The 15,172-nt window shown below is 39.1% G+C and overlaps 1 protein-coding gene across 1 annotated transcript in view; it reads left to right on the top strand.

Moving 5' to 3' along the window:
* The window catches only part of lpgat1 (lysophosphatidylglycerol acyltransferase 1), a 70,639-nt gene that overhangs the window by 40,304 nt on the left and 15,163 nt on the right, over window positions 1-15,172 (top strand). The window contains exon 7 of the mRNA XM_059985891.1: window positions 4,976-5,102. Coding sequence (XP_059841874.1) covers window positions 4,976-5,102 — 127 coding nt within the window. The remainder of the gene's footprint in view (window positions 1-4,975; window positions 5,103-15,172) is intronic.

Raw genomic sequence — 15,172 nt, 5'->3', positions numbered from 1 at the left:
TTCAATAATGGCAAATAAATTCGTTTATATAAATTCTTTATATCATTATCGACTCTTATACCTATATATTTTATACCATTTGTTGGCCATCTAAATTGAGTTACTGGTCGACATTGACTATAATCTCCTTTGGTAAGGGGTAAAATTTTACTTTTATCCCAGTTTACTTTATACCCTGATATTTTCCCATATTTTTCCAATCTAAAAGATAATTTTTGCAACGATTGCAATGGGTTTGTTAAATATATCAGAACATCATCAGCAAATAAATTAACCTTATATTCTTCTTGGTTAACTCTGAAGCCCACAATATCTGAGTCCGTTCTAATTATTTCAGCTAATGGTTCTATCGCCAATACAAATAGGGCAGGTGATAATGGGCAGCCTTGTCTAGTTGACCTTGTTAACTGGAATGATGTTGAAATTTGACTATTTGTCACTACTTTAGCTTGAGGACTAATATTTAAGGTTTTAATCCATTTTATAAAAGATTTTCCTAACTCATTTTTCCAATACCTTAAATAAAAAATCCCATTCCGATCCTGACGGAGGGTCTCGGCCCGAAAAGTTGACATCGCTTCTCCCTACAGATGCTGCCTAGCATGCTGTGTTCTACCAGCATTTTGTGTGTATTGTTTGAATTTCCAGCATCTGCAGATTTCCTCGTGTTTGCTCCAATCTATCAAATGCTTTTTCTGCATCCAAAGCAACTGCCACACTCATTTTCTCTCTTTTTTGTGCCAGATGAATTATGCTAAGTAACCGAGTAACATTATCCGTCGATTGTCTATTTTTAATAAAGCCTGTTTGATCCATATGTATTAATTTTGGTAAATATTTAGATATTCTATTAGATAAAATTTTTGCTATTATTTTATAATCTGTATTCAATAAAGAGATAGGCCTATATGATGTTGGTTTTAAAGGATCTCTATCTTTTTTTGGCAATACTATTATGATCGCTGTCGAAAAAGATTGTGGGAGTTTATGCATTCTTTCCACTTGATATATTAACTCCATAAAAGGAGGGATTAATAAATCTTTAAATTTTTTATAAAATTCAGGCAGAAAGCCGTCTTCTCCTGGGGATTTATTACTCTGAAGTGATCCTAAAGCTTCTTCAACCTCTTTTAATGTAAAGGGCATATCTAGTCCTTTCTGTTCTTCCAAATTTAATTTTGGACGAGTTATTTGTGATAAAAATTTGTCTATCTCAGCAATCTCATTTTGTGATTCTGATTGATATAACTCAGAGGAAAATTTTTTTAAAGTTTCATTAATTCCTAAAGGTTTATAAGTAATCTTATTTGCATTTGTTCTAATTGCATTTATTGTTTTGGAAACCTGTTCTGTTTTCAACTGTCAAGCAAGAATCTTGTGTGATCTTTCACCTAATTCGCAGTATCTCTGTTTAATTCTCATAATTACTTTTTCTGTTCGATACATCTGGAGTGTATTATATTGTAATTTTTTATTGACAAGTTGTTTTCGTTTTTCTTCTGTCGTATATCTTTGGGATTCTTTTTCTAATTTTGTAATCTCTTATTCTAATTGATCTATTTCTACCATATATTCCTTCTTAATTTTAGAAGTATAACTTATTATCTGACCCCTCAAATATGCTTTCATCATTTCCCATAATACAAATTTATCTTCAACTGAATGTGAATTTGTATCCAAAAAAAATTGGATGTTTTTTCATAAAATCACAAAAATCTTGATGTTTTAATAAAATTGAATTAAATCTCCATCTATAAATCAATCCCTCCTTATCCATCATTATCATTGTCATTATCAAGGGGGAATGATCTGACAGTATTCTTGCTTTATATTCCACACCTTTCACTCTATCCTGAATATTCTTTGATAATAGGAAAAAATCAATCCTTGAATAAGTTTTATGTCTATTTGAATAGAATGAATAATCTCTTTCCCTTGGATTAATTTTTCTCCATATATCAATCAGATTTAAGTCTTTCATTAATGATAAAGTTAACTTTATTACTTTTGATTTTGTAACAGCTTTAGTTGACCTACCTAGAACTGGGTCCAAACAAAAGTTAAAATCTCCACCTATTAATATTTTATCATGTGTGTCAGCCAAATTCAAAAAGACTTCTTGTATGAATTTTGCATCATTTTCATTTGGTGCATAAATGTTCATAAGAGTCCATAACTCCGAAAAGATTTGACAATGTATAATCACATTTCTCCCCACAGAATCAATTAATATATTTTGTATTTTAATTGGTAAGGTTTTATTAACCAAAATTGCAACTCCCCTCGTTTTTGAAATAAATGAAGCTGCAATAAAACTTACAACCCAATCTCTCTTTAATTTCTGATGTTCTGTCTCTGTTAAAAGTGTTTCCTGCAAAAAAGCTATATCTCCTTTCATTTTTTAATATATGTTAAAACTCTTTTTCTTTTCACAGGTCCATTAAGCCCATTAACATTAAAACTTAAAAAAATAAGTAAATTAGTCATTCATACTACCTTGGGGAATCTCTTTAAAATTCTCCACGTTGCTATGTGTCTCTCCCCAATCATCCAGGCAAAAAAAAAGAAAAATAGAAAAAATAGAATTGATATAGAGAAAAGAAACAAAGTCCCCCCCCACTAATGTTGTGAATAAAAAGAAACACAACATTACCCCCCTCCGTTTTACAGGTCATGGCAATCGCCATGATTGCGGACGTGAATCTCGCAGCCATCGATCAGAAGCTCCTCCAGCTCCCCCGCAAAAAAAAGAAGAGAGAGAAAAATATATATATATGTGAAGAAGAGAAAAAAAAAGTTAATGTCAATTATTTTCTTTTTTCTTGTTCCCCTTCTATCATATAGTTAAAGTATATTTGTGTTGTTCTTCTCATAAATGTCCATCAAATCCAATCCCTGTCTCAATCTTCATCTTTAATCCATTTCATTTCTATAATTCTTTACTGCATCTCGCGAATATTAGGGAGTTCTTGTACGAATTCCTCCGCTTTCTGATGATCAGTAAAAAATCTTCTTCATCATCCAGAAAAATTATCAATGTTGCTGGATAACTCAATATAAATTTATAACCCTTTTCCCATAAGGATTTTTTCACTGAATTCAATTCTTTCTGCCTCTTCAAAAGGTTGTAACTTATGTCAGGACAAAAAAGAACTCTTTTCCCTTCTATCATCAGTGGCCCATTTCTCTTTCTGGCACCCTGAGCAGCTGCCTTCAAGATCTTTTCTTTATCTTGATATCTTAAACATTTTATCAAGATTGATCGTGGATTTTGATCTTGTTGAGGTTTTCGTCTTAAAGCTCTGTGAGCCCTTTCAATTTCAATTAGCTGATTTCCCTCTTCCATTTCCAAAGTTTCCGGAATCCATTTTTGAAAGAATTTTATTGAATCTTCTCCCTCCATACCTTCTTTAAGACCAACAATTTTAATGTTGTTTTGTCTGCTAAAGTTTTCAAGCACATCTACTTTTTCCAACAACAGTTTTCTTTCTGATGTCCAGGCAAGAATATTATCTTCCATATTATCCATTCTTTCAGTGTTGTCTCGCATTTTTTCTTCCAACTTTTTAACTTTCTTGTTCATCTTCTTTTGTTTTTCCACCACTTTATCAAGTGTAATCTTCACATTTCTAATATCTGTTTTTATTACTTTTAATTCATGCATTATTTGTATCAGGACCTCTTATGTCTCCGGAAAATTTTCCACCTTTAATTTCCTCCTGTTCTTCTTCTTCTTCATCTGTGTTTTCCAGAGAATCTGATTCTACTTCCGATTCACTTTCATTTTCACTTCCAGTCACAGTTGGAACTTGTAGTTCTGTTTGCACCTGTTTGTGCATACTCATTTCTTCACGCATGCACCGTTCTCGCTGTTTCTTCTTAGAGTCCGTCAATATTGCTGCAGCTTCCTGCCCTGCACCATCAGAGGGGGCATGTACTTGGCCAGGAGGAGATCTAACTTGAGTACGAGACTCCACCAAGATGGCTGGGCCTTCTTCCCCACCGACTCGCACTGTCTTCAAAGTAGTAGTTCTCTTCTGTTTCTGTTTAGGAGACATATCCAAAGATAATCCTGAGTTGTTTATAAGTAGTTTCTAGAAGGTATTAATTAACTCTTCTTCACTTAAACTTTGTTTTATTACTTTTTACGGGAGAGCTGGAATCTCACGTCTCGATCCTACGTCATCATGTGACGTCCCTGCTTTTTGAGAGTTTGAATTAATTCGGGATATTTCTGATTCTGTGTTTTTGTATTCTCTATTTCCGCTCATTTTTTTGTTTCCATTTGTGCAAATGTTTGATTGGTGCGGGGTTGATGTTTGTCTTTGAACAAGTTTGTTCCATGGTTTTTTGTTTTGTAACTGTCTGTGGGAAGACTAATTTCAGAGTTGCATACTACATATATTGTTTAAAATAAATGTACCTATAACGTAAGATGTTTGAATTGCCATAAAATAATGTCTTCCGGGGCACAAGACATATCACAACTGTATGAAGCAGAGTGGATCAAGCAATAGTTTTTTTTTATTGTTTATCATAATACTCAAATTCAAAGGTAAGATTACGCAAGTATTGATAATGTGCTTTAAATAAGGAAACTTCTTGCCTATTTTAACACTGGGGCCTCCAGCCCCACACACACGTGGATTACTTTTCACTAATCTGTTCTATATCTAATAAAGCCACTCATTATTGCAATCCTGCTGTGTCTTTTTCTTAACTGACTGATTTTGGTGTTCTCTGCATCTGGGAAATGGGTTAACTTGACAATCCCCTATGTGCCTTTACAAGCATTTCAATAAAGAATTTCCCAACCAATTGAAATAATGTTATTTATACTAATTTATAGAACTCTACACACATAACTTGACATTGACTATGGTTTGATTAGTGATTTCACTAAGAAGTGCACAGCAGTAATAATGTAAATTTTCTTGATTTTAAGTTTTTTTTTCTTTGTCTCTACCTTATGTAGTGGTCAAACACAAAGGTCTCCAGTGGGTCATAGACATTACCATTGCATATCATAAAGCAAAGCCAATGGACATTCAGACGTGGATCATTGGCTACAGAGAACCAACCCTCACACATGTTCACTACAGGTAGGTTCTTCTAATTCAAAACTGTAATGTCATTCAGTTAGCACTTAATTGTGGGTTGATGGAACATAGGCATCTGTAATTTGGGATGATGTGTTTGCTGACTAATGTGCAAGAGGAGCTTGTTCAGTTATTCATTGGTTTATAGAAAACTGACTGAAGGTATAGATACAAGACCCATTCAGATTGTAAAGTTGGCATTTGCTTTGGTTGTCTTGACCCCAGAATGCTGAAAAAAAAATGTCTTTTGGGGAAGGCAATGTTAATAATACTTGCATACTCTCTTGGGATTGGCAGATAATAGATTTATATTCCAGATAATCCAAATCCACAAGTGCCTAAAATAAAACCAGAAAAGCAAGCTAATTTACATTTTTGGAGAGAAGCACAGGGTTCATATTCTAGGTTAATGAACTTGGCAAAGTAAGAAATGAGTTATTTTTAACTTTCAGGGGGTGGGTTATTAACAAAGGATATATGTTCAACAATCTGTCTTTTTAGCTTCTTTCACTTGCTGCGTATCAGAGTGTTACTCTGAATGAATCCAAGCTGTGCCTGCCTTTTTTCGATGCAAGTGGAAGAGTTGTTCTTTCAGTCCTACTCGGGCACTTCTCTCTCGATCTATCAATGGTACATCGATGATCTGTATCAGCTGCTTCCTACTCTTGTATTGAACTTGAAAGTGTCATCACTTTTGCTGACAGTTTCTCCATAGGCCATCTCTGATTTTCTCTTTTTTTTTTGCATTCTCTATCTCCATCTCAGGGGTAGTGATTAATATAGAAACATAGAAAACTTACAGCACAATACAGGCTCTTTGGCCCACAAAGTTGTGCCAAACATGTCCCTACCTTAGAAATTACTAGGCTTACTCATAGCTTTCTATTTTTCTAATTTTGTTTTCTTCTTTTTCTAAGCTCCATGTACTTTTGACAATAACATTTGGGAATTGGGCCAGCTTGGGTTTGCTGGCCTGACTCAGTCCCCTCTGATCTTCAATGTGAATAAATGGAAGAAGGTATTTGGGTAGAAAGTGTTGGAGCCCAAAAATGCAAGAAAGCCATTGGGATGGAGTATTAGTGACAGGTAATTGACACCCCTTGCAGACTGAGCACAGGTACTCTGCAAAACACACAGTCTGCTTTTTTTTAAAAGAAAAGATTTCTGCAGGTTTCTGTAGCTTTGTTGACAAAACCTCCCATCCTGATTCCTGCAAGGACTCCATTGCACTCTACCAATTTCACTGATGCCATCTTCTGTAACAATGCTTCCACAATCTTTTTTTCTGAATGAACAAGATGGCTGCCACTACGTTTCCAACTAATGTTGCAATTGTTCATCCTTTATACCTTTCTTGTCACAAGACTCGACTGGATATTGAGAACATCAAGTACTGTAAGTTTATCTCGCTCATGAGGTGCTGGACAGCAGAAGAGCTATGCAGCATGGGCTTGTGTGTTCCATGTTGTCACCTGCTGCAGCCACTCAGGAGAGATGTCGGCAGAGTGAAAACAAATGTGTGGAAAGCACACTGCTCTTCGTACAACTCCAAAGGTGAAGCCCAGCAGGCCAGCCTTCCCAATGATTCTGCTTTCAGGTGTTTGATGGCAAGAAAATAAACTAGATTCCCTGCTTCTGAGACTAAATCAGTGTGAGATGGACTGCAGCACACTCATCCTGACGGAAATATATGAGGTGCATGTATCTACAGTCGGCCCTCCTTATCTGCGAGGGATTGGTTCCGGGACCTCCCGCGGATGCATAAGTCCCTTATGTAAAATGGCAGGAGTCTGCACCATCGACTGCGGGGCATGTTACTGAGGGTCTTAGAATATATATCTATATTTGTGCGAACGTGCTTCTTTGCTCGCTATTTTGAATGTGCTGAGTTTGGTTTTCACATGGTTTTGTTTACAGTATCTATTATGATTGATAATTAATTTAGATTTGATTTTGTCAGGACAAATCAGAAGCCATGGCTGACTGTAGAGGTCTGGGCACGGCTAAAGAGCTGCACTTTGAACACTATCAGGAAGGCAAAACAGGATGATTCACAGAAAATATGCAGCCATTTTCTGTAACACTGGAGATATGAGGCAAATGTGGCTGGGCATTTGGACTATAACGGACCACAAGTCCACCCTGCATGTCAACAACAGTACCACTTCTCTTTCTAATAAGCTGAATGCCTTTTATGCTCAGTTTGATGCATAGATCGATGTGCCAACAAGGAAGGCCCCTCTTCTCCCCCATCCCCAAGGACCAGGCACCCTGTCTGGCCACAGTCGATTCCCAGGGTCAACCCACATAAGACCTGATAAAGTACCTGGTACCAGCCCAGTTAAGAGGTTCTATCAGACATCTTCAACATCTCTTTGGAACAGTCCACTTTCCGCTTGGGCTTCAAGGTAGACACCATAATCCCGGTGCTCAAGAGGATGGCAGTAATCTGCCTCAAAAACTATCATCCATTGGCACCGACCTCAACAATAATGTAGTGCTGGTTAAATCCCATCAGTCCACTGATGATGCCACTCCACTCTCCGATCCCACCTGGAAGTTTGGACCTAATGTGCTAAATTTGTACCACATAAACTGTGTTGCTTTTTGTTGACTTTAGCTCAGCATGAAATATAATTGTCCCTCAGAAGATGGTGGGTAAATGCCTCTTTGGATCTCAACACCTCTCGCGGTAACTGGATCCTGGACTTCTTGACAGAGAGGCCACAGTCAGAAACATCTCTAGCTCCATCACGCTGAGCAGCGTCCATCCAGCCCGCATTCACAGCTCGCTGCTGTTAGAACCTTAGAAAGTAGAACATTACAGCACAGAAACAGGCTTTGTGGCCCTTCTTGGCTGTGCTGAACCATTTTTCTGCCTAGTCTCACTGACCTGCACCTGGCCCATATCCCTCCATACACCTCTCATTCATGTACCTGTCCAAGTTTTTCTTAAATGTTAAAAGTGAGCCTGCATTTACCACTTCATCTGGCAGCTCATTCCATACTCCCACCACTCTCTGTGTGAAGAAGTTTAATGTTCCCTTTAAACTTTTCCCCCTTCACCCTTAACCCATGTCCTCTGGGTTTTTTCTCCCCTAGCCTCAGTGGAAAAAACCTGCTTGCATTCACTCTATCTATACCCATCATAATTTTATACACCTCTATCAAATCTCCCCTCATTCTTTTATGCTCCAAGGAATAAAGTCCTAACTTATCTGTAACTCAGTTTCTCAAGTCCCAACAACATCCTTGTAAACCTTCTCTGCACTCTTTCAATCTTATTAATATCCTTCCTGTAATTCGGTGACCAAACCTGCACATAGTACTCCAAATTCAGCCTCAACAATGCCTTATACAACCTCACCATAACATTACATCTCTTATACTCAACACTTTGAGTTATAAAGGCCAATGTGCCAAAAGCTCTCTTTATGACCCTATCTACCTGTGACGCCACTTTTATGGAATTTTGTATCTGTATTCCTAGATCCCTCTGTTCTACTGCACTCCTCTGTGCCCTACCATTTACCTTGTATGTTCCACCTTGGTTTTTCCTTCCAAAATGCAATACCTCACACTTGTCTGTATTAAACTCCATCTACCATTTGTCAGCCCATTTTTCCAGCTGGTCCAAATCCATCTGCAAGCTTTGAAAACCTTCCTCACTGTTCACTACACCTCCAGTCTTTGTATCATCAGTAAATTTGCTGATCCAATTTACCACATTATCATCCAGCTCATTGATATAGATGACAAATAACAATGGACCCAGCACTGATCCCTGTGGCACACCACTAGTCACAGGCCTCCACTCAGAGAAGCAATCCTCCTCTACCACTCTCTGACTTCTCTCATTGAGCCAATGTCTAATCCAATTTACTACCTCACCATGTATATCTAGCGACTGAATCTTCCTAACTAACCTCCCATGTGGGTCTTTGTCAAAGGCCTTACTGAAGTCCACGTAGACAACATTCACTGCCTTCCCTTCAGCCACTTTCCTTGTAACCTCCTCGAAGAACTCTTAATACATTTGTCAAACATGACCCACCATGCACAAAGCCATGCTGACTTTTTCTAATAAGTCCCTGTCTATCCAAGTACTTGCAGATCCTATCTTAGTACAACTTAGTACAATAATTTACCTACTACCGATGTCAAACTTACCAGCCTATAATTTCCCGGATTACTTTTAGAGCCTTTTTTAAACAACGGAACTATCCTCCGGCACCTCACCCGTAGATACCGACATTTTAAGTATATCTGCCAGGGCCCCTGCAATTTCAACACTAGTCTCCTTCAAGGTCCGAGGGAATACCCTGTCAGGTCCTGGGGATTTATCTACTCTGATTTGCCTCAAGATAACAAGCACCTCCTCCTCTTCAATCGGTATAGGTTCCATGACCTCACTACTTGTTTGCCTGATTTCCATGACTCTATGCCAGTTTCCTTAGTAAATTCAGATGCAAAAAGCCCGTTTAAGATCTCCCCCATTTCTTTTGGTTCTATACACAGCCAACCACTCTGATCTTCAAGAGGACAAATTTTATCCCTTGCTATCCTTTTGCTCTTAATGTACCTGTAGAAGCTCTTTGGATTATCCTTCACCTTGACTGCCAATGCTACCTCATGTCTTCTTTTAGCCCTCCTGATTTCTTTCTTAAGTTTTTTTTGCACTATTTGTACTCCTCAAGTACCTTATTTGCTCCCTGTTTCTTATACATGTCTTACATCTCACTCTTCTTCTTTATCAGAGTTCCAATATCCCTGGAAAACCAAGGTTCCTTATTCTTATTCACTTTGCCTTTAATCCTGACAGGAACATACAAACTCTGCACTCTCAAAATTTCTCCTTTGTTGGCTTCCCACTTACCAATCACATCCTTGTCAGAGAACAACCTGTCCCAATCCACGCTTTTTAGATCTTTTCTCATTTCTTCAAATTTGGCCTTTTTCCAGTTTAGAACCTCAACCCGAGGACCAGATCTATCTTTATCCATGATCAAGTTGAAACTGATGGTGTTATGATCACTGGAACCTCTACACACACTTCTGTCACCTGTCCTAACTCGTTTCCTAATAGGAGATCTAATATTGCATACTCTCTAGTCGGTACCTCTATATATTGATTTAGAAAACTTTCCCGGACACATTTTACAAACTCTAACCTGTCTAGACCTTGAACAGTATGGGAGTCCCAATCAATACGTAGAAAACTGAAATCCCCTACTATCACAACTTTGTTTCCTGCTGTCTCTTTATGTCTGCTACCTCTCTGCAGATTTGCTCCTCCAATTCTCGCTGACTATTGTGTGGTCTATAATACAACCCCATTAATGTGATTAATGTGGTCGTACCATTCCTGTTTCTCAGCTCCACCCATATGACCTCGGTAGATAAGCCCTGTAATCTGTCCTGCCTGAGCACTGCTGTAACATTTTCCCTGACTAGCAATGCCACCCCTCCCCCCCCCCCCCCCCCCCCCCCCACCATTGATCCCTCTGCCTCTATCAATTCTGAAACATCGGAACCCTGGAACATTAAGCTGCCAGTCCTGCCCCTCCTGTAACCAAGTTTCACTAATGGCTACAATGTCATAATTCCATGGGTCAATCCACGCCCTCAGCTCGTCAGCCTTCTTCGCATTGAAATAGACACACCTCAGAAGATTATTACCACCACACACAACCCTTCTATTTGTGACTTTGCATGTAACTTTAACATCATTTATTTTCCCTCCCGCTCCACTATCTGCTCTGGCACTCTGGTTCCCATCCCCCTGCAAATCTAAACCTTCCCCAATAGCACTAACAAACCTCCCTTCAAGGATATTGGTCCCCCTGTAGTTCAGGTGTAACCCGTCTCTCTTGTACAGGTCCCACCTGCCCCAGAAGAGGTCCCAATGACCCTGAAATCTGAAACCCTGCCCCCTACGCCGCATGTTCATCCTCCAGAGCAATGGCACAGGTAGCAATCCTGAGATTACCACCCTTGAGGTCCTGCTTTTTAACTTCCTACCAAGTTCTCTATACTCACTCTTCAGGACCTCCTCACTCTCTCTTCCTACGTCATTGGTACCGATGTGTACCATGACATCTGGCTGCTCACCTTCCCATTTCAGAATGCTGTGCACGCGATCAGAGGCATCCCTGATCCTGTTCAAGCAGCTGTACTGCTGGATCTAGCTCAAACCCAATCATCAAGTTTACTGATGACACAAGCTCTCACTCCTCTTGCCCCGTTCTAACCAATCCTTACAGGGGCACCATTGAGAGCATTCTGCCCAGCTACATCACCTCCTGGCACAGGAATTGTAAGGCACCTGACTATAAATCCCTAGAAAGGTTTGCAAGGATCATCAGGGTCTCTCTTTCACCCATCAGAGATACTTATCAGGAACGCTGTGTACACAGGGCCATTAGCATTGTCAGTGATGCCTCCCATCCTACAATCCCTTTGACCCCCTACCATCAGACAGGAGGTACTGTAGCATTAGGACAAGGACTATCAGGATAGGAAATAGCTTCTTCCTCCAGGCTGTAAGACTACTGAACTCACTGCTGCAACCCAGGCCTCATCACGCGTGAAAGGCCAGTAGTGTTATACTATTTACTTTTTAACATGTTGCAGATGCTCCTTGTTATTTATTAATTTATCCATGATAATATTACTTTAAATGTTATGTGTGTGAGGTGTATGTAATGTTATGCACCTTGGTGTGCAAGAACGTTGTTTTGTCTGGCAATATACATGTACACACTTGAATGACGACAATAAACTAGAACTTTTCTGCTGTCACCTTTTGTTGTTTTGCCCAAGAGGAATGGAGTTCCTCTTATCCCCAGCCCTATATCTATGAGGCCTGCGCTTTTAATGGATCCTTCTTCATGATGCTGCCACTTTCAATGTGTTGCTGCACTTGAACACATTAATCACTCCTTTCCCCTTTAAATATTCTCTCTATTACTCTATCGTTCACTTGTGCATCTTTCCAGCACTCAATTCTCACAACACTTTTGTTTGTAATAACAGGAGATGCAATACTGCCATTTATCTCTTTCCTCCCCACCATCCAGGACCCAAAATATCCTAAGTTAGGGGTTCCCAACCTTTTTTATGGCACAGGGCCTTATTATTATCTGAGGGTCCTGTGAACCCAGATTGGGAACCCTTGTCCTAAGTGAACAATTCATCTGTGCATCCAAATTAAAATAGCATTTTTTTTAGATTTTACAGAGTGGTCTCTACTATGTAGGAGAAAACAAATGCAGATTGGGTGGTTCCTTTGTGGAACTCCTCCGTCAGTCAGCAGGAGTCCCCTCTGAAGTTAATTCTCCATTCCATTCTCATTCAGTCTTGGTCTCTTGCACTATTCCATTGTTGCCCATCATAAGCTGAGAACTACACCTTACCTTCTATGGAGGACAACTGCAGTCTTCAGGACTTAATGTTGAATTCTGCAATTTGAGGTAACAAGTCTCGGGGCTGGCCGGCTTTCATAGAAGGTCAAGATGAAAATGTCATTCTGTGAATGAATCGATTCTGGACCAAAATTAACATCAACTTCACTTTTGTCCCCTCCATGACAGATTCTCCCTGAACTGCTGAACATGTTTGTCTTTTTTTTAAATTTCAGTGTTCCAACACTCCAGAATTAGTTTTGTTTCCACTCCACTTTGGGACCATTAATTTCCTTTTGTATATATCTCCAGAGCAGCATTTTCATTATTGTAATTTCTTCTGACTTTATTTTAGCTGATTCAAATAGCTCAAATGCCTGGAACTTCATGCTTACGTTTTCTGATAAATTTTAGAACATAGAACAGTAGAGGACCATCAGCCAACAATGATGTGCTGACCTTTTACCTATTCTAACATCAATCTGACCTTTCTCTGCCATTTAGCCCTTCGTTTCTCTATTATTCATGTGCCTATCTAAGAGTTTCTTCAATGCCCCTGATGTATCTACCTCTACCACCATCAGCCCCTGGCAGGGCATTCCATGTGCTCATCACTCTGTTTTTAAAATAAAAACAAACACAAAAAATGTACTTCTCACATTCCCCCCCCCCCCCCCCGTACTTCCCTCCAATCACCTTAAAATTATGTCCCCTCATATTAGTCATTTCTGCCCTGGGAAAAAGTCACTGGCTATCCATTCAATTTATGCCTCTTATCATCTTGTACACCTCTATCAAGTAATTTCTAATCATCCTTCTCTCCAGAGAGAAAAGACCTAGCTTGCTCAACCTATCCTCTTAAGACATGCTCCTTAATCCAGGAAGCATTCTTGTAAATCTCCTCTGCACCCTCCCTAAAACTTCCACATCCTTCCTATAATGAGACAATCAGAACTGAACACAATATTCCACGTGTTGTAAAGAGTTTTCTAGAGCGACAACATTACCTTGCAGCTTAATTCCCCAACTAATGGAGGCTAACACACCATATGCATTTTTAACCACCCTATCAACTTGCATGGCAACATTAAGGGTTTTTGAATGTGGTCCCCAGGATCCCTCTTCATCCACAATGACAAGAATCCTACCATTAACTTCACAGTTTTCTGGGTTGAACTCCTTCTGTCACTTCTTGGCTTATCTCTGCATCCTGTCAATGCCCTATTGTAACCTACAAAAACTTTCTATACTATCCACAACTCCTTCAACCTTTGTGTCAACTCACTCACCCACCATTCCAGTTCCTCATCCAAGTCATTTACAAAAATCACAAAGCGCAGAACAGATGCCTGTGGAGCATCACTGGTCACTGACCTCCGAGCAGAATACACTCCACCCTCGTCTTTTATGGGCAAGCCAATTCTGTATCTATACACCCAAGATATTCTGGGTCCCATGCCTCCTGACTTTCCGAATCGGCCTACTAAAGTCTGTATGGATGAAAAGCAGTGCTCTACCTTCATCAATGTGCTTTGTCATGTCCTCAAAGAATTCACTCAGGCTTGTGAGGCATGACCTGCCCCTCAGAAAAAAGCAGGTTGACTATCTTAAATCAGACTGTGCTTCTCCAAGTGCTTGTAAATCCTGTCTTCAGAAATTTGTCCACCACTGATTTAAGACTCACTGCTCCATAATTTCCAGGGTTATCTCTACACCTCTTATTGAACAAAGAAATAACATTTGCCACCGTCCAGTCATCTGATATTACTCCTGTGGCTAGTGAGGACGCAGATAATCACCATAGGTCCAGCAATCTGTTGCCTGGTTTCCTGTAGTAACCCCAGGATCGTGTCTGTCATAATGTTTTACAAAAGTTCCAGCACATCCTCTTTCTTAACATCGACATGTTCCAGCATATCAATCTGTTTTTCACTGTCTTCACAAATGTCAGGGTCCCTCTCACTGGTGAATAATGAAGCAAAGTATTCATTACGGATCTCCCCTACCTCCTCCACATGTTTGTAGCCAAAGATGAGTCGGGAAAAGACTAAAGCAGCAATTACATGGAAGAAAGTCGTTTGAAAACCAAGGCATGTTAGCACTGAATGGTTAGTCCAAGGGTGGGAGGGATTAAGCTGAAGATCTCTACTTGAGAAATAAATGCTTAGCTTTCACATGAGGAGGTTTGGGGAGGGGCAAGTTAAAATATGAAAGTGAGGTAAAGGAAGTTTATAATTTGTCTTGGATGTGAGACCATGGGCTTGATCACTTGCTGTAGTCTTTGGTTGTACACTTAACAATTTAGATTATTTTTTTAAATTCCTGATGATTTGAAAACTTCCAAAATGTTAGTTTTGCCATGAGCTGTAGATGTTCTGTGCAAACAGAAATTTTATTTCTTAGATTTGGTAGTAGCTATTTTAATGTAAGCATTTAAAGTGATAAAAAGTAAAAATTCTGACCGATTCCAGGTCAGAACTGGTGTTCTTTAATCTGTATTTAGTTCAATTCTGGTTTCTGTGGAGAATGAAATTTACCAGAACCAAAATTGTTTGTTTAGTATTTTGTTTTCTTAAAATTTTTTTGTAATTTTTTTTATTGAAGTTCATCAAACATTTCCATAAGATGTATTTCAGACATTGTACATATATATCATATAATCATGTATAT

This window comes from Hypanus sabinus, chromosome 12 (genome assembly GCF_030144855.1).
Source record: "Hypanus sabinus isolate sHypSab1 chromosome 12, sHypSab1.hap1, whole genome shotgun sequence".
Taxonomy (NCBI): Eukaryota; Metazoa; Chordata; class Chondrichthyes; order Myliobatiformes; family Dasyatidae; genus Hypanus; species Hypanus sabinus.
The sequence above is the reverse complement of the archived record's forward strand: the minus strand, read 5'-3'. Positions and strand labels throughout refer to the sequence as shown.